Genomic DNA, 15,115 nt, shown 5'->3' on the forward strand with positions numbered 1-15,115 from the left:
AGTAAACCTTGGGAAATAATTCCCTCTGGAACTGTTTTGATCAAATTACTTTGATACATTAGTTTAGTTTAGAGATACAGCACAGAGGCAGGCCCTTCGGCCCACCGGGTCCGCGCCGCCCAGCGATCCACGCACACTAACACTATCTAGCACACTAGGGACAATTTACACTTTTACCAAGCCAATTAGCCTACAAACCTGTACGTCTTTGGAGTGTGGGAGGGAACTGGAGATCCCGAAGAAAACCCACACAGGTCACGGGGAGAACGTACAAACTCCATACAGACAAGTACCCATAGTCGAGATTGAACCTGTGTCTCTGGAGCAGCAAGGCAGCAACTCTACCACTGCGTAACCCTGCTGGATAACATAAGTTTATGTTAACGACTTGGGCTTCAAAATAGAGTTGAATTTCTAAATGAAGCCAAGTTCACTGAATCCCTTCCAGATGGAGATCATTCAGTGAGATAAAGTAAAATGTGTATTGTCAATATGACACAATTTGTTCATCTTCATAACAATTTCACCATCAAGCTGTGAACTGGAAAATAACAAAGACATAAAATACACTATATCCATCATGGAGGGAACCATTTGCAGGGCCTGAATACCATCATGGGTTACAAATCAAAATCAAGTGTGATCTTTGGCAAAACGCATCTCTACTGGACGAGCTCAGTGCCTCTTCAGCTTGTTTTGAACGGGCAAATCCCATTCCATCAAAAACTCCGTCATCCACTGGCTCTGTCCCATCCGTCTCGTTGGCAGAAGTCCGATCTGTTTCCATGAAAGCAAACTCTCTGAAGATGGCTGGCCTGGATGGAGTATGTGGACGGTTTCTGAAATCGTGCGCCAATCAACTGGCCACAATCTTTGTTGACCTTCAATCTCTCCCTCTTCAACGGACATTTTCCCCATCTGATACAAGGAAACCGCCATCACTCCAATCCCCAAGAAAAGTCATAGAGTCATACAGCACAGGAAAAGACCCTTCGGCCCAACCTGTCCATGCCAACCGTCTAAGCCAGTCCCATTTATTTGCGCTTGAGCCATATCCCACTCAACCTTGCTACCCAAAAATTCAAGTGATCTGTCCCAACGACTACTTCCCGGTAGCTCTAAATTCGACCCTAATAAAGTGCTTTGAAACATCGGCAATGGGCCACATTTGCATTGGTCACTTTTCCATTCCCTACACACTAGGAGCAATTTACAGTGGGAAATTTAACCTACAAAACCGCACGTCTTTGGGACGTGGGAGGAAACCGGAGCACCCGGAAGAAACAGGGAGAAACATAGAAAATAGGTGCAGGAGGAGGCCATTCGGCCCATCGAACCAAACGTGGAAACCACACAGACAGCACCTGAATTCAGAATCGAATGCAGCTCTCTGGCGCAGTGAGTCAGCAGCTCTACCAGCTGCGCCACTGTGCCGCCGTGCATTCAGTTCCTGCAGTTATGTGGTTTTTGTTTTTGCGCCATTTCAGATTGCACTTCAATCTTTGCACCATTCTTGTTGCTTTGCATTTGTCACGTTTATTGCTTTGTCTTTCATTACACCATGTTTAGTCGATGAGCTTCATTCGAGCAAGTCATTTCATCGCACTCTGGCATACAAGACAATGAACTAATCTGAATCTTGAAGCTTGTATGAGTCCTTGTAATCTTTCATCTGGACTAATGATAAAGAAGGTAATTTTGTATGTTATTGGAAGGTCATTGCAGCAATAATCTGAACTACACTCCAATGACTGATATGATGTTAAATGACGTGTGAACAGTTAAAATTGACATGACAAATTACATTTCTGCTTCATCAGTTTGCTAAATGCATTAAGAAGCAACACCAACATTTACAGGAGGAGTTGCATGCAAGAATGTTAATACTGCTTAACATAGAAAAGTGCTTAAGGCAGTGGGATAAAAGCAAACCATTTTGATCAGGGGCACGTCTTTTGATTATCAACGTGGAATGTGAAGGACGTTTCTTTACTTTGTAACTTGTTATTCTCTCCAATTTACCTCCATCTTATCAGTGATTGCCTTGCGTCACCAGTCAACTTGCTTTTGATAGCTTGCTCAAATGGCTTTTCACCATATCTCAACAGGTGAACACTGACCTAATTTATCAGGGGAATATGTCTTAACCAGTCTAATTCCGTCCTCAGTGGATGATTTGTAGATTTTGTTTCTAACAGCAATGGTTCAATGGTATTTTATTGTCACATGTACCGAGGCACAGTGAAATTTATTTTTGCATACAGCTCAGTATCACTATACGCCTCTTAGAGAAGCATTTCAGACATCTGTCTCTCTCTATATATCACCGTCTGTATCTCCCATTTCCCTCTCCCCTGACTCAGTCTGAAGAAGGGTCCCGACCCAGAGTGTCGCCATTTTTTGGTGCCATTTTCAATTTCCCAGATGTTGTCAGTTCAGGGTCCATGGCCTGGCCATGAAGGCCTGTCGTCCTGGCAACATGGCAAGGTCGGCCTGGCCAAGCATGGCCATTGGTGTTCTTCACCGCTGCTCCACTTGTCCGTTAAGTCACACTGTGGCCCATGGACCAGACCAAATCACCTGCTCTCCGCCAGCTTGCCCAAGGATGTTGTAGACTCCAGCTTGGTAAAATTGTATGACAGTACGGAAGTTGTACTGTGGAGTTGTACAGTGCAGACACAGATCCGTTGGCACCCAGGCCAACTCCGTTTGTGCCTTCACCAGGTCGGTATCTTTGATTAGTTAATATACAGCACTGAAGCAGGCCCTTCAACCCAACGTGTCCACACTTATCCCACTTTCGCATCACTCCCTACACGCGAGGGGCAATAAGCTGAGGTCAATGAACCGACAAACCAGCACGTCTTCAGAATAGAGACATAGAAAATAGGTGCAGGAGGAGGCCATTTGGCCCTTCGAGCCAGCACCGCCATTCATTGTGATCATGGCTGATCATCCACAATCAGTAATCCGTGCCTGCCTTCTCCCCATATCCCTTGATTCCACTAGTCCCGTGAGCTCTATCTAACTCTCTTTTAAATTCATCCAGTGAATTGGTCTCCACTGCCTTCTGTGGCAGAGAATTCCATAATTTCACAACATTCTGGGTTTTTTCTCATCTCAGTTTTAAATGGCCTCCCCATTATTTTTAGACAGGCCCCTGGTTCTGGACTCCCCCAACATTGGGAACATTTTTCCTGCTTCTAGCTTGCCCATTCCTTTAATAATTTTATATGTTTCTATAAGATTCCCTCTCCCTCTAAATTCCAGTGAATACAAGCCCAGTCTTTCCAATCTTTCCTCATATGACAGTCCCACCATCCCGAGGATTAACCATTGTGAACCTACGCTGCACTGCCTCAATAGCAAGGATGTCCTTCTGTTGTAGTTCGTGCCCTATGAACAGAATAGTCAGACAACCGAATTCGTATAACCTCTTTATTTTACTCACCCAGGTGGGAGAGAGTCTAGAAACCGGAGCGTTTAGAAACACTCAGGAAGCTAGTGTAGTCTCTCTCCCCGAATGCTAACAATTACACATATTTATACCCAAAATACATTTCCTGTTGCTACCATATATGGCAAGTTTTACAATGTCCTATAAATCTTTATGTCCTCTTTAGGACCCCCCCATGTCCTCCGTGTCCTGTGTGACCTACGTGTCCTCGGTATTCCCAGGACCAAAGAACAGTCGATATGACCAAATGTTCCCCTTAACCATCAAAGGATGGTCAACCATCAAAGCCTTAAAGCCAGTTGCCCATATCAAAGGATGCACTTAGTCATAAACCGTGCCTCTGTGCTGTCAACAGGATGTCCTGGCAACATAATCGAGCTGGAGCTTTTACACCTTTTTTACACCCCTGCAATAAAACCCATATGGCCAAATGTTAGAATGTTTAACCCCTTACATTCCCCTCTTTGATTATACTATAATCACCGATTGTGTTGTTTTCTTTTTCTTTTTAAATTGACCGATTAACAAGTAGTTGGTGTATACATGGGCCGAAACAATAACAAATTAACAGAATCACTACAATTAACAGAAAGATACTGCCATAATGGGAAATCGGCCTCCACAAATATCCTAAACCAAACCAATCCCATCCTGAAGCATTAATTTGATTTTGGGCTAAATCTGACCCTATTTTCCTAGTCAAGCCAAGTCAATTTTATTTGTATAGCACATTTAAAAACAACCCACATTGACCAAAGCGCTGTACATCTGTTCAGGTACTAAGAACATACATACAATGGCACACAAACATAACGGCATATACATAAACAGTTCACAGCGCCCCCTCAGAGGGCTCAAACACTAAATGCTCTTTCTATAACCTCCTTCACATGCCCCGCAATATTGGTGATATTAGAGGATACATCTGGTACAAATGTACAACATTCTTGCCCTATCATAGCACAGGTATCCGCTTTCTCGGCTAGCAGGAAATCTAGAGCCATACGATTCTGGAGAGCGACAAGACGCAGGGCCATCATTTCAGTTGTTAACTGGCCTATTTGTTCCTGAGTCTCGTACAGTCCATCAGCAGTACAATTTGCTAACTGTTCCAGGGCACTAGCTAAGTTTCAAATTTCAGTTCCCGCCCGAGCGGTTCCCCATCTCGGGAATATTATCCACCAAAACCTCTCAAACTCCGATACAGCTCGTTTAGAGCGCCACTCTGGATGCTGTAGAGGATGATTTATAATTCGTAAATGTGGGATTACAAAAGCTAGATAACAGCACCCTGTCCAGGTCCCATAAGATCCCTGATCGTACCGTGGCGAAAGTCCTGGTAACCAGACATATGCTCAGCTCCCACATATTAAGTAAGTCCCATTGAGAGGCCTTGGGGGAACTCCAGTACTGATATGGGTGCATGTGCTGAATCCCACAGACAGGCTCCATTTGGTCTAGATCACATTCTACAGAAACAAGTTGTATTTATTGGTGTTTCTGGAGAGTCGTGAGGAGAATTAACTTGTATCCGGGGCCAATTCTCCTGTGTTTGATTAAGATAGGGTCTCAAGAACTACCCATTAAAACATTGACATCCACAGTCATCTGATTGGTTGTCATAATCCGTACACCAATTATTGGGGCCAGGGCTCTGTGAGTGATTCAAAAAGAACCGGGCAGACCTGACTTCACTCGGAGTGAAGGGGACCGGGTAAAGAGGCAGCATGCTTTTTCCATGTGTTGAAACCTGGGGCGCACACCCAACAGGCAGACCGTTCCACCTGTGAAGCATATGTCTGACATAAACGATTCGTTCGCTTGGTTGGTTGGTCAAACGATTGGTTGAAGAAACGATTGGTTTGCCGGAGATCTGAGGTTCGTCCTTCTATCTGACTACCGAGGGTTAATATAATCCACAATCCCATCTCAGCCTCATGTTGTCCCGTGGTTTCTGGGCGTCTCGGACCTGAGAATGCTAGGCTGATAAAGATTGGGTTAATAATTTCATTTATTCAATTAAACGCTCATCCAGGTCATACAGTTCATGGAGGTTGATGCACCCCTCTCCCTCCATCCCCCAAGGGGTTCGGAGTGGTTTCCCGTATAATACCTCAGCTGGGGCTAATCCTGTAGTAGAGTGGGGTTATACGCATAGAGGTTTTCTAAATGTGGTCCTCAGGCATTGAATAAATGAAAAGCAAAATACTTCCTTTAAATATCTTATGTACCCACTGACCCAAGTAAATAGGCTTCAAAGGTTAATTTATCAACTGCTAGTACAAAAATGGGAAGGGTCCACAATTCCAGCACAATTGTAATCTTCAATTCATTCTCAAATATTTAATTCATCCAGTTAAAAAAAACAAATGTTGAAATGTGAAGCCAAAGATACAGATCCCAGTTCGTTTAGACCATCTACACTAGTCCAGCAGTCTTGTGCTCAAATTTCCTTCTTTGTTATATCCCTGTATGAAGGGGTACCCCAATGAGAAATGCTGAATTATTGCATGCACATCCTGAACACGTGGAACAGCCAGAATACTGGACGTGTGTAGAACAGCTGCTATCAACCGTTTTTGTTCCTGCAAAAACTGGCATTCATAATCCTTGGGTGACAACATCAGCTCTGTCACATGCTGACCTGGTGTTCTGAAACACCAGCTCACCCTCCGAGCAAATGGTTATCGCTCTCAATACTAGGCAGTAAATAAGTCAATAGTAAAGCGTGCACGGAATAGGAGTAAGGAAAGGTGTTATCCATAAAATAGTTCACCATGAAGTTGCTATGCCTGATTAAAAGCTTTGTCAACTTGTAACATGAATTTAAAAATACCTGGACTGAAAGACAAAAACTAAATTCATCTGTCAGGCATTGGAAATTAAACTGGCACAAAGCATGTCCACAGGGTACAACCCAATAGGCTTGGTCTCTCAATTGTTTAGCTCTGGTTTTATTAAGCCATCCTGAGCAGGGTCCTATTCTTTCTGCCTTCCAGGGTATTGTGCCATTGCCTCCTCTGCATATCATCTGAACGTCTTTACATAAATGTCATGGAGTAAATACAGATTAACCACAATCCCATATAGATCTTGAGTGCACTTCCCCTAATAGCAGGAGTAACAATAGCAAAATAGCAACATCAATAACAAAATCAATCCATCAGCTAAACACATCAACAATAACTAAGCAATACTTATAACTATGTACACGTGGCAATTCAATAAAATCAATTTGTAAACCCCAATGTATTTTGGGGTGATACCATGTAGCATTTATTACATCCAACATTCCCCTCTTACCAGCATAGCACATAATGCAACAAAACAGGTAAAAGCGCGTTAGGGACACAAACTTTGCCAGAGGCAGTAACCCAAAGCGAGTCAGATTCGCGAGGGGAACACCCATCCTGGCTCCACTGGTGTCTCTCAGCCTCGGGGGCGTCCCCCTGAAGCTGGCAGAATTCCGAAACACTGGGCATAGCAGTATTTGCAGAAAACTGCTGTTGTTCACCTGAAGAAACTAAAATGGTAGGGGTCAGGGCCTCTGTGCGTACCAATGTGTCAGCCAATGCATTCCTGAAAGAAATGGGATCCTTGACAGATGTATGCGAATTACATTTAATGATAGCCAAGGTTTTCCGGGAGTGTTAAACTCGCTAGTAGATTTCGGAAAAACAGGACATTTTTAATAGGAGTGCCTGCTGCAGTCAAAAAGCCCCTGTACTGCCACAGGTTACCAAAATCATGTGCAACCCCAAAGGCATATCGTGAGTCGGTGTAAATATTAGCACATTGGTCAACGCAAAGGTGGCAGGCCCCCGTGAGGGCAAATAATTCAGCCTGCTGGGCAGCATGAGGTATACTGACAAAGGCTAGGGTGGGCAGTATCCTCAATCTCTAGCGCCGATCGTGCGGATTCTTGTTCGTGGCGCAACTTAACCCTTTATCTGGGACCTATCCATAATTCCTGATGCTGTCTCATTATCGGGGGGGGTAGTCCCCAATATTCTGGCGGGGAGAGTAGAACCGGGACTGGCACAACCGCAGCCGGTGGCTCTGCCTGTGGGGCTGTGGGGATCGGACGTGTCCAGGGTTCCTCGTCACCCTCGGACTCCTGATTACCTAATAAAGCCGCTATAGACTCCAGTGGTTCGGATTCTGACTTTTGTTGTTGTTGGGCGAGATATATCCCTTTGGTACCGGTTTTAAATTCACCTCGAGCTCGGGTAGCACGGTCAAGTCTTAGATCATACACCTTACATTCCGCTTGCAAAATATCGCATGTTTTCGGTATTCCCAACCTATCACACACTGATATCCCTCTACTACTTGCATTTTCCCTCCAACTTCGCTCCCTTGACTCCTGATGGTGCTTCCCCCTCTTTCCATTTTTTTAATCCTCTTTTTCCATTTCTTCACTGCTTCTCGCTCCCACATTAATTGTTACCAAACGATCAATTTACCCAGACCAAGACAATGTCAACAAGAGTGACCGCCCTTTACGTTATAATAGCGGGGCACCGCCATCACCTTATCCAAAGTCCGTCTCACATGTCTGACATCCAATTACCAAACGATCAATTTCTCTTATATCCATAGCCTGTCCCATTCCTGGCCTGACAACCAATCACTATATCACGTTATGAAATTACTCTTAAATTTACCCAGACCACAGACTCATGCGATAAAGACTCTTACCTCAATATCATCCTTATCCTTGCCCTTTTCCTTATCGGTTCGTCTGTGAATCTCAGTTGAACACAAAATCAACCCCAAACGAGGGACTTCAGTGTCTGAAAAACGTCAACGTCCGGGGTCTCGAACAACGGTCGAGAAGTGCACTCTGTCCCCTTCGGACGTGTTTCAGTCACCGCTGCCTCTTAGTCGTTCGTGGTTGACAGTGCCAAAGAGATCCTGCCGACTATGCCAAATGTTGTAGTTCGTGCCCTATGAACAGAATAGTCAGACAACCAAATTCGTATAACCTCTTTATTTTACTCACCCAGGTGGGAGAGAGTCTAGAAACCGGAGCGTTTAGAAACACTCAGGAAGCTAGTGTAGTCTCTCTCCCCGAATGCTAACAATTACACATATTTATACCCAAAATACATTTCCTGTTGCTACCATATATGGCAAGTTTTACAATGTCCTATAAATCTTTATGTCCCCTTTAGGACCCCCCATGTCCTCCGTGTCCTGTGTGACCTACGTGTCCTCGGTATTCCCAGGACCAAAGAACAGTCGATATGACCAAATGTTCCCCTTAACCATCAAAGGATGGTCAACCATCAAAGCCTTAAAGCCAGTTGCCCATATCAAAGGATGCACTTAGCCATAAACCGTGCCTCTGTGCTGTCAACAGGATGTCCTGGCAACATAATCGAGCTGGAGCTTTTACACCTTTTTTACACCCCTGCAATAAAACCCATATGGCCAAATGTTAGAATGTTTAACCCCTTACACTTCCTCAAATTAGGAGACCAAAACTACACACAATAATCCAGATGCGGTCTCACCAGGGCCCTGTACAACTGCAGAAGGACCTCTTTACTACGAAACTCAAATCCTCTCGTTATGAAGGCCAGCATGCCATTAGCTTTTTTCACTGCCTGCTGTACTCTTTGCTATGTTATTTACCTTTTTTTTAGTTTTACACCGTCCCTAACTTCTCTTGTCAGCCACGGTTGCCTCTTACTCTCCTTAGAGTCTTTCTTCTTCTTTGAAATGAAATTATCCTGAATCTTCTGGATTACACCCAGAAATTCCTGCCATTGCTGTTCCACCGTCATTCCTGCTCGGAATTTTCCAGTCGACCTTGGCCAGCTCCTCTTTCATGACTTCATAGTCCCCTTTGTTCAACGGCAACACTGACACTTCTGATTTAACCTTCTCCCTCTCGAATTGCAGATTAAAACCTATTCTGGTCACTACCCACATAATCCATGGGGAGAACGTGTAAACTCCGTATAGACAGCACCCAAGGTCAGGATCGAACCCCTGTCTCTGGGGCTGTGTGGCAGTAACTCTACTAACTGCACCACAATGTCGCCTTGTCTATTTAAGTGCCTCTTAAATAGAGGAATAGATCGGGTAGATGCACGGAGTCTTTTGCCCAGAGTAGGGGAATCGAGGACCAGAGGACGTAGGTTCAAGGTGAAGGGGAAAAGATTTAATAGGAATCCGAGGGGTAACTTTTTCCACACAAAGAGTGGTTGTTGTATGGAACAGGCTGCCAGAGGAGGTAGTTGAGGCTGGGACTATCCCACCGTTTAAGAAACAGTTAGACAGGTACGTGGATAGGACAGGTTTGGAGTGATATGGACCAAGCGCAGGCAAGTGGGACTAGTGTAGCTGGGACATTGTTGGCTGGTGTGAGCGAATTGGGTCGAAGGGCCTGTTTCCACACTGTATCGCTCTATGACTCTATAACTCTATGTCGTAATTTTATCTGACTCCAACACCATTTCTCCGGCAGTGCCTTGCAGATTTTACCCACTCTCTTTAAAATCTTATCCCTATAAATTTCCTATCTTTCACTGTAAAACTGTGTGCACTTATTTTTAACATTCCCAGCATGCGAAAAAGCTTTTGACAATCTACTAACTGGATGAGTGCCTCATAGATTCAGCCAACCAGGGTTGATCCTGACCTTGTGCGCTGTCCATTTGTATGGAGTTTGTACTTTAGTTCTGAGATCACAAGGGTGGTCAGGTTTCTTCTACCTCCAAGATCTGTTTAGTCTGTTGTCACGTGTACCGAGGTGCAGTGAAAAGATTTTGTTGCATGCTATCCAGCCTGCGGAAAGACAATACATGATTGCAATCGGGCCATTCACAGTGTATAGATGTTGTTGTGTTGTTCATCCGTCGGGTTCGAAGATGACCATGACTTCACTTTCAGTTGGAGGATTGGTGACTGTGGGTCCGGAAGTGACTGGTGAGACCAATCCGGGCCCGGAAGGCACGCCCACACGTAGGACACAAGTGGATGGGTGCTGCAGTGGAAGTGGAGGTAGCCCGGGCCTTACGCGCGGTGCGTTTCCTCTGGGCCTCTGCAGTGCGCCTGTTCTCTGCTGCACGGGCTCCTGTGGTGAGCTTGCTACGTCAGGTTGGACGGTCCAGAGCGAGAGACTCCCAAGTGCTGAGGTTGATGTCCAAATCTTTGAGGGACACTTTGAGGCAGTCCTTAAACCGTTTCTTCTGACCTCCCACTGAGCGCTTGCCCTGCCACGGTTCTCCATACGGAAGCTGTTTTGGCAGTCGACTCTCGGGCATTCTGACGACATGGCCTGCCCATCTGGCTTGGGCTTTCCGTAGGAGGGTGTGGACGCTGGGGATTCCGGCCCGTTCCAAGACCTCTGTGTCGGGAATTTTGTCCTGCCACCTGATGTGAAGGAGTCTGTGTAGGCAGCTCAAGTGAAAGTGGTTGAGTATAGATACATGATAAGGGAATAACGTTTAGTGCAAGGTAAAGCCAGCAAAATCCGATCAAGGATCGTCCAATAGTCGTTCAGCACTGCTCTCTGGTTGTGGTAGGATGGTTCAGTTGTCTGATAACAGCTGGGGAGAAACTGTCCCTGAATCTGGAGGTGTGCGTTTTCACACTTCTGTACCTTTTGCCCGATGGGAGAGGGGAGAAGTGGGGGTGGCCTGGTTGCGACTCATCATTGATTATGCTGCTGTCCTTGCCGAGGCAGCGTGATGTATAAATGGAGTCGATGGAAGAGAGGTTGGTTTGTGTGATGGTCTGGGATGCGACCACAATTCTCTGCAATTTCTTGTGGATGTGCTAGTTCTCGGTTTTATTGGCTGCTGGAAGTTTTGTACTAATAAATCGCACTCCATGTGTGTAGCTGGTGGGAGAATCAGGGTGATTTAATGAGCATGAAAGAATGGGTTTACAGGGAAATGTGTGGGGGAATGGGATTGCATTGAGAGCCAACGTGGGATTGATGGGCTGAAAGTTTGCCTCCTATTTCCACCATCCAATGTGAAAATATAATTTTTACATAGATACATAGACAATAGGTGCAGGAGTAGGCCATTGACCTACTCCTGCGGTCAGGTAGGTTAAGGACTGAGCGGAGGTGTTCAGCGAAACGATCGCCGAGCCTGCACTTGGTCTCGGCGATATACAGGAGTATATATTTCCTATATATCAGCGAGACCAAGCGCAGGCTCGGCGATCATTTCGCTGAACACCTCCGCTCTGTCCGCCTTAACCTATCTCATCTCCCGGCTGCTCAGCACTTTAACTCCCCCTCCCAATCCCGATCTGACCTTTCTGTCCTGGGCCTCCTCCATTGTCAGAGTGAGACCCAGTGCAAATTGGAGGAACAGCACCTCATATTTTGCTTGGGTAGCTTACACACCAGCGGTATGAACATTGACTTCTCCAACCTCAAATAGCCCTTGCTTTCCTTCTCCCCATCTCCTCCCCTTCCCAGTTCTCCAACCAGTCTTACTGTCTCCGACTACATTCTCTCTCTGTACCGCCCACTCCCCTGACATCAGACTGAAGAAGGGTCTCGACCCGAAACGTCACCCATTCCTTCTCTCCAGAGATGCTGTCTGTCCCGCTGAGTTACTCCAGCATTTTCAGTCTACTTTATCGTTCTTTAGTTCATTCTTAGTTAGTGTGTGCGGTCCATCTCTCATATCCAGTGGGCTGCTTTTCTTATGTGATTCTTGAGAAAGAACATCAGGCTGTTCAACCACAATTAGTGTTAAATGCTCAGGACATTGGGCCTTTATGGCCAAGTTAACACTCTAACACTTAAAAATAAATTTGGACTGGAGGCACCTAAGACTCTTATAGAAAATAGGTGCAGGAGGAGGCCATATGGCCCTTCGAGCCAGCACCGCCATTCATTGTGATCATGGCTGATCATCCACAATCAGTAACCCGTGCCTGCCTTCTCCCCGTATGCCTTGATTCCGCAAAAATATCAATTGACGGCCTCCACAGCCTTCTGTGGCTATGAATACCACAAGTTCAGGACAAGTTTATGTGGCGTCTCTTATGTACTGACTTAGTGTGGTCTACTATCTTACACTGATACTGAGTATGATTGTGCCTAATGTATAGTAGATTGCCACCGAACTATAAGCACAAAAATAAATTTGCTGTACTTAGGTATACGTACCAATAAAGAACTATTGAAATGCCTTTCAATGAAAGGATACAATAGACAATGGACAATAGACAATAGGTGCAGGAGGAGGCCATTCGGCCCTTCGAGCCAGCACCGCCATTCAATGTGATCATGGCTGATCATTCTCAATCAGTACCCCGTTCCTGCCTTCTCCCCATACCCCCTGACTCCACTATCCTTAAGAGCTCTATCTAACTCTCTCTTGAAAGCATCCCGAGAATTGGCCTCCACTGCCTTCTGAGGCAGAGAATTCCACAGATTCACAACTCTCTGACTGAAAAGGTTTTTCCTCATCTCCGTTCTAAATGGCCTACCCCTTATTCTTAAACTGTGGCCCCTGGTTCCGGACTCCCCCAACATTGGGAACATGTGTTCTGCCTCTAACGTGTCCAACCCCTTAATAATCTTATACGTTTCGATAAGATCCCCTCTCATCCTTCTAAATTACAGTGTATACAAGCCTAGTCGCTCCAGTCTTTCAACATATGACAGTCCCGCCATTCCGGGAATTAACCTGGTGAAACCTACGCAGCACGCCCTCAATAGCAAGAATATCCTTCCTCAAATTTGGAGACCAAAACTGCACACAGTAGTACTCCAGGTGCGTTCTCACTAGGGCCCTGCACAACTGCAGGGCCTAGTGAGCAAACATTTTAATTTGAGGAATTGGTGAGGGGCCAAGAATTTCAATGCATTTTTTGTATAAACAAGGAGTTTGAGTATAAATTTAGTTTAGTTTAGTTTCGACATACAGCACGGAAACAAACCCCTTTGGCCCACCGAGTCCGCGCCGACAAATGATCGCCCGTGCACTAGTTCTACCCTACACACCAGGGACAATATATGGAAGCCAGTTAACCTACATACCTGTACGTCGTTGGAACGTGGGAGGAAACAGCACAGGGAGAATAGACAGGACCCGTAGTCAGGATTGAACCCGGGTCTCTCGGGCAGTAAGGCAGCCACTCTATCACTGCGCCACTGTGTCGCCCTATATTCTACCATATAAATTCTAGGTGACAGTTTGGCATATTGCAACTTGCAGGGATGATAACTGCAAGCATGTGATCAGTACGTAAACCTGTCCGCATTAAACATTTCAGGTTTTGAAGTGTATCCACTTTGATGTGTTAATTTATCAACCGGCCTGCTCTGCTGGGCAATCCAGTTTACCTGCCAATCCTACAGCTCGTGAGTCATCCTAGTGAGTTGTCCTACTACTTTCACTTTCTGTTCTCGTTGCTTTATACTTAGGGAAATGTCAGGTAGGTTATTAACACGCAACCTTTCGTCTCCGTAATCCTTGAAACGATGTGATTGTTTTGCCCTCCCGCCCCAAAAAAAGAGCAACTGGACCTCTTATTGTCTTCTCTCTTTTGTTTGGCAGGTTGATGTTAAATGGAAAGCTCCATGTTTAGAACTGTGTCCGAGAAGCCATGGAGCACAGAAACGCGGAATGCTCCACCTCGGACCTAAAGCTCGTTTGCCACCCGAGGGCAAAGAGTAAAGTGTGGAAGTACTTTGGGTTTGACACTGACGCGGAAGGATGCATACTGCAGTGGAAAAGAATCTACTGCAGGGTTTGCCATGCCCAGATTGCTTATTCCGGAAACACCTCCAACCTGGCATACCACCTTGAGAAGAACCATCCCAATGAATTCCATCAAGTAGTCAAGAGCAATGCTGAACCGACAAAGGACCCGTTTGCCCCTGGCCCCTTGAAGCACGAGTCTGAAGGTGCTCACTTGAACATGCAGGACACCACCTTGAAATCCTCCTACAGCCAAGACAGTAAAAGGCACCAGGAACTGACCTGCGTGGTCACCAGCTTCATATGCGAGGGGCTTTATCCCCTCTCCGTGGTGGAGGAGCCGACGTTCAGAAGGCTCCTCAAAATGGCCGACCCAAGGTTTGAGCTCCCCGGCACGAAGTACTTCCACAGCAAGGCCATCCCCGAGCGCTACCAAGTCATCCGGGCTGGGGTGGAGAAGGAGCTGTCCCTGGCGGTGTGGTGCGGCGTCACCGCCGACGTGTGGACAGCGCAGGGCCGGAACCAATGCTACATGTCTTTGACCGCCCACTTCCTGGGCGACGGAAGCAGCCACTCCAACGGCCTGAAGTTCATCTCCAAATGCCTCACCACATTCAAGGTGGCGGACGAGTACACGACTGAGAACCTGGCGCAGGCCCTGGTCGAGTGCTTCAGGGAGTGGGGCATCAGCAAGAACGTGCTGGGCGCCACCACCAGCAGCGACTGCGAGAGCGTGGTGAACGCTTGCTCCCTGCTCAACCTCCACGTGCACCTGCCGTGCTTCGGCCAGGCCGTCAACCAGGGGATTAGCCGAGCCCTGCGGCTGCCGAAGCTCTGCACCCTCCTGCTGAAGTGCGGCAAGCTGGCCGAGTACTTCAAGCTGACGCCGAGGGCGGCCTACGCGCTGGGCGAGACGCAGAAGCAGCAGAACCTACTGCAGCAGCAACTGGTGAACGACTGCAGCACGTGG

General features: G+C 46.4%; 1 protein-coding gene across 4 annotated transcripts in view; it reads left to right on the forward strand.

Moving 5' to 3' along the window:
• dhrsx (dehydrogenase/reductase (SDR family) X-linked) overlaps positions 1-15,115 on the forward strand; it is a 242,398-nt gene that overhangs the window by 72,379 nt on the left and 154,904 nt on the right. For 3 of the 4 annotated variants that reach the window (XM_078402050.1, XM_078402051.1, XM_078402049.1), the window contains exon 2: positions 14,002-15,115. This exon is cut by the window's right edge and continues 2,860 nt beyond it. The exons of the other annotated variant lie outside the window; for it this stretch is intronic. In XM_078402050.1, coding sequence (XP_078258176.1) covers positions 14,051-15,115 — 1,065 coding nt within the window. In that variant the 5' untranslated portion in view covers positions 14,002-14,050. The remainder of the gene's footprint in view (positions 1-14,001) is intronic. 4 annotated transcript variants of the gene reach the window in all.

The sequence above is a fragment of the Rhinoraja longicauda genome, chromosome 7 (assembly GCF_053455715.1).
Source record: "Rhinoraja longicauda isolate Sanriku21f chromosome 7, sRhiLon1.1, whole genome shotgun sequence".
NCBI classification, from domain to species: Eukaryota; Metazoa; Chordata; class Chondrichthyes; order Rajiformes; family Arhynchobatidae; genus Rhinoraja; species Rhinoraja longicauda.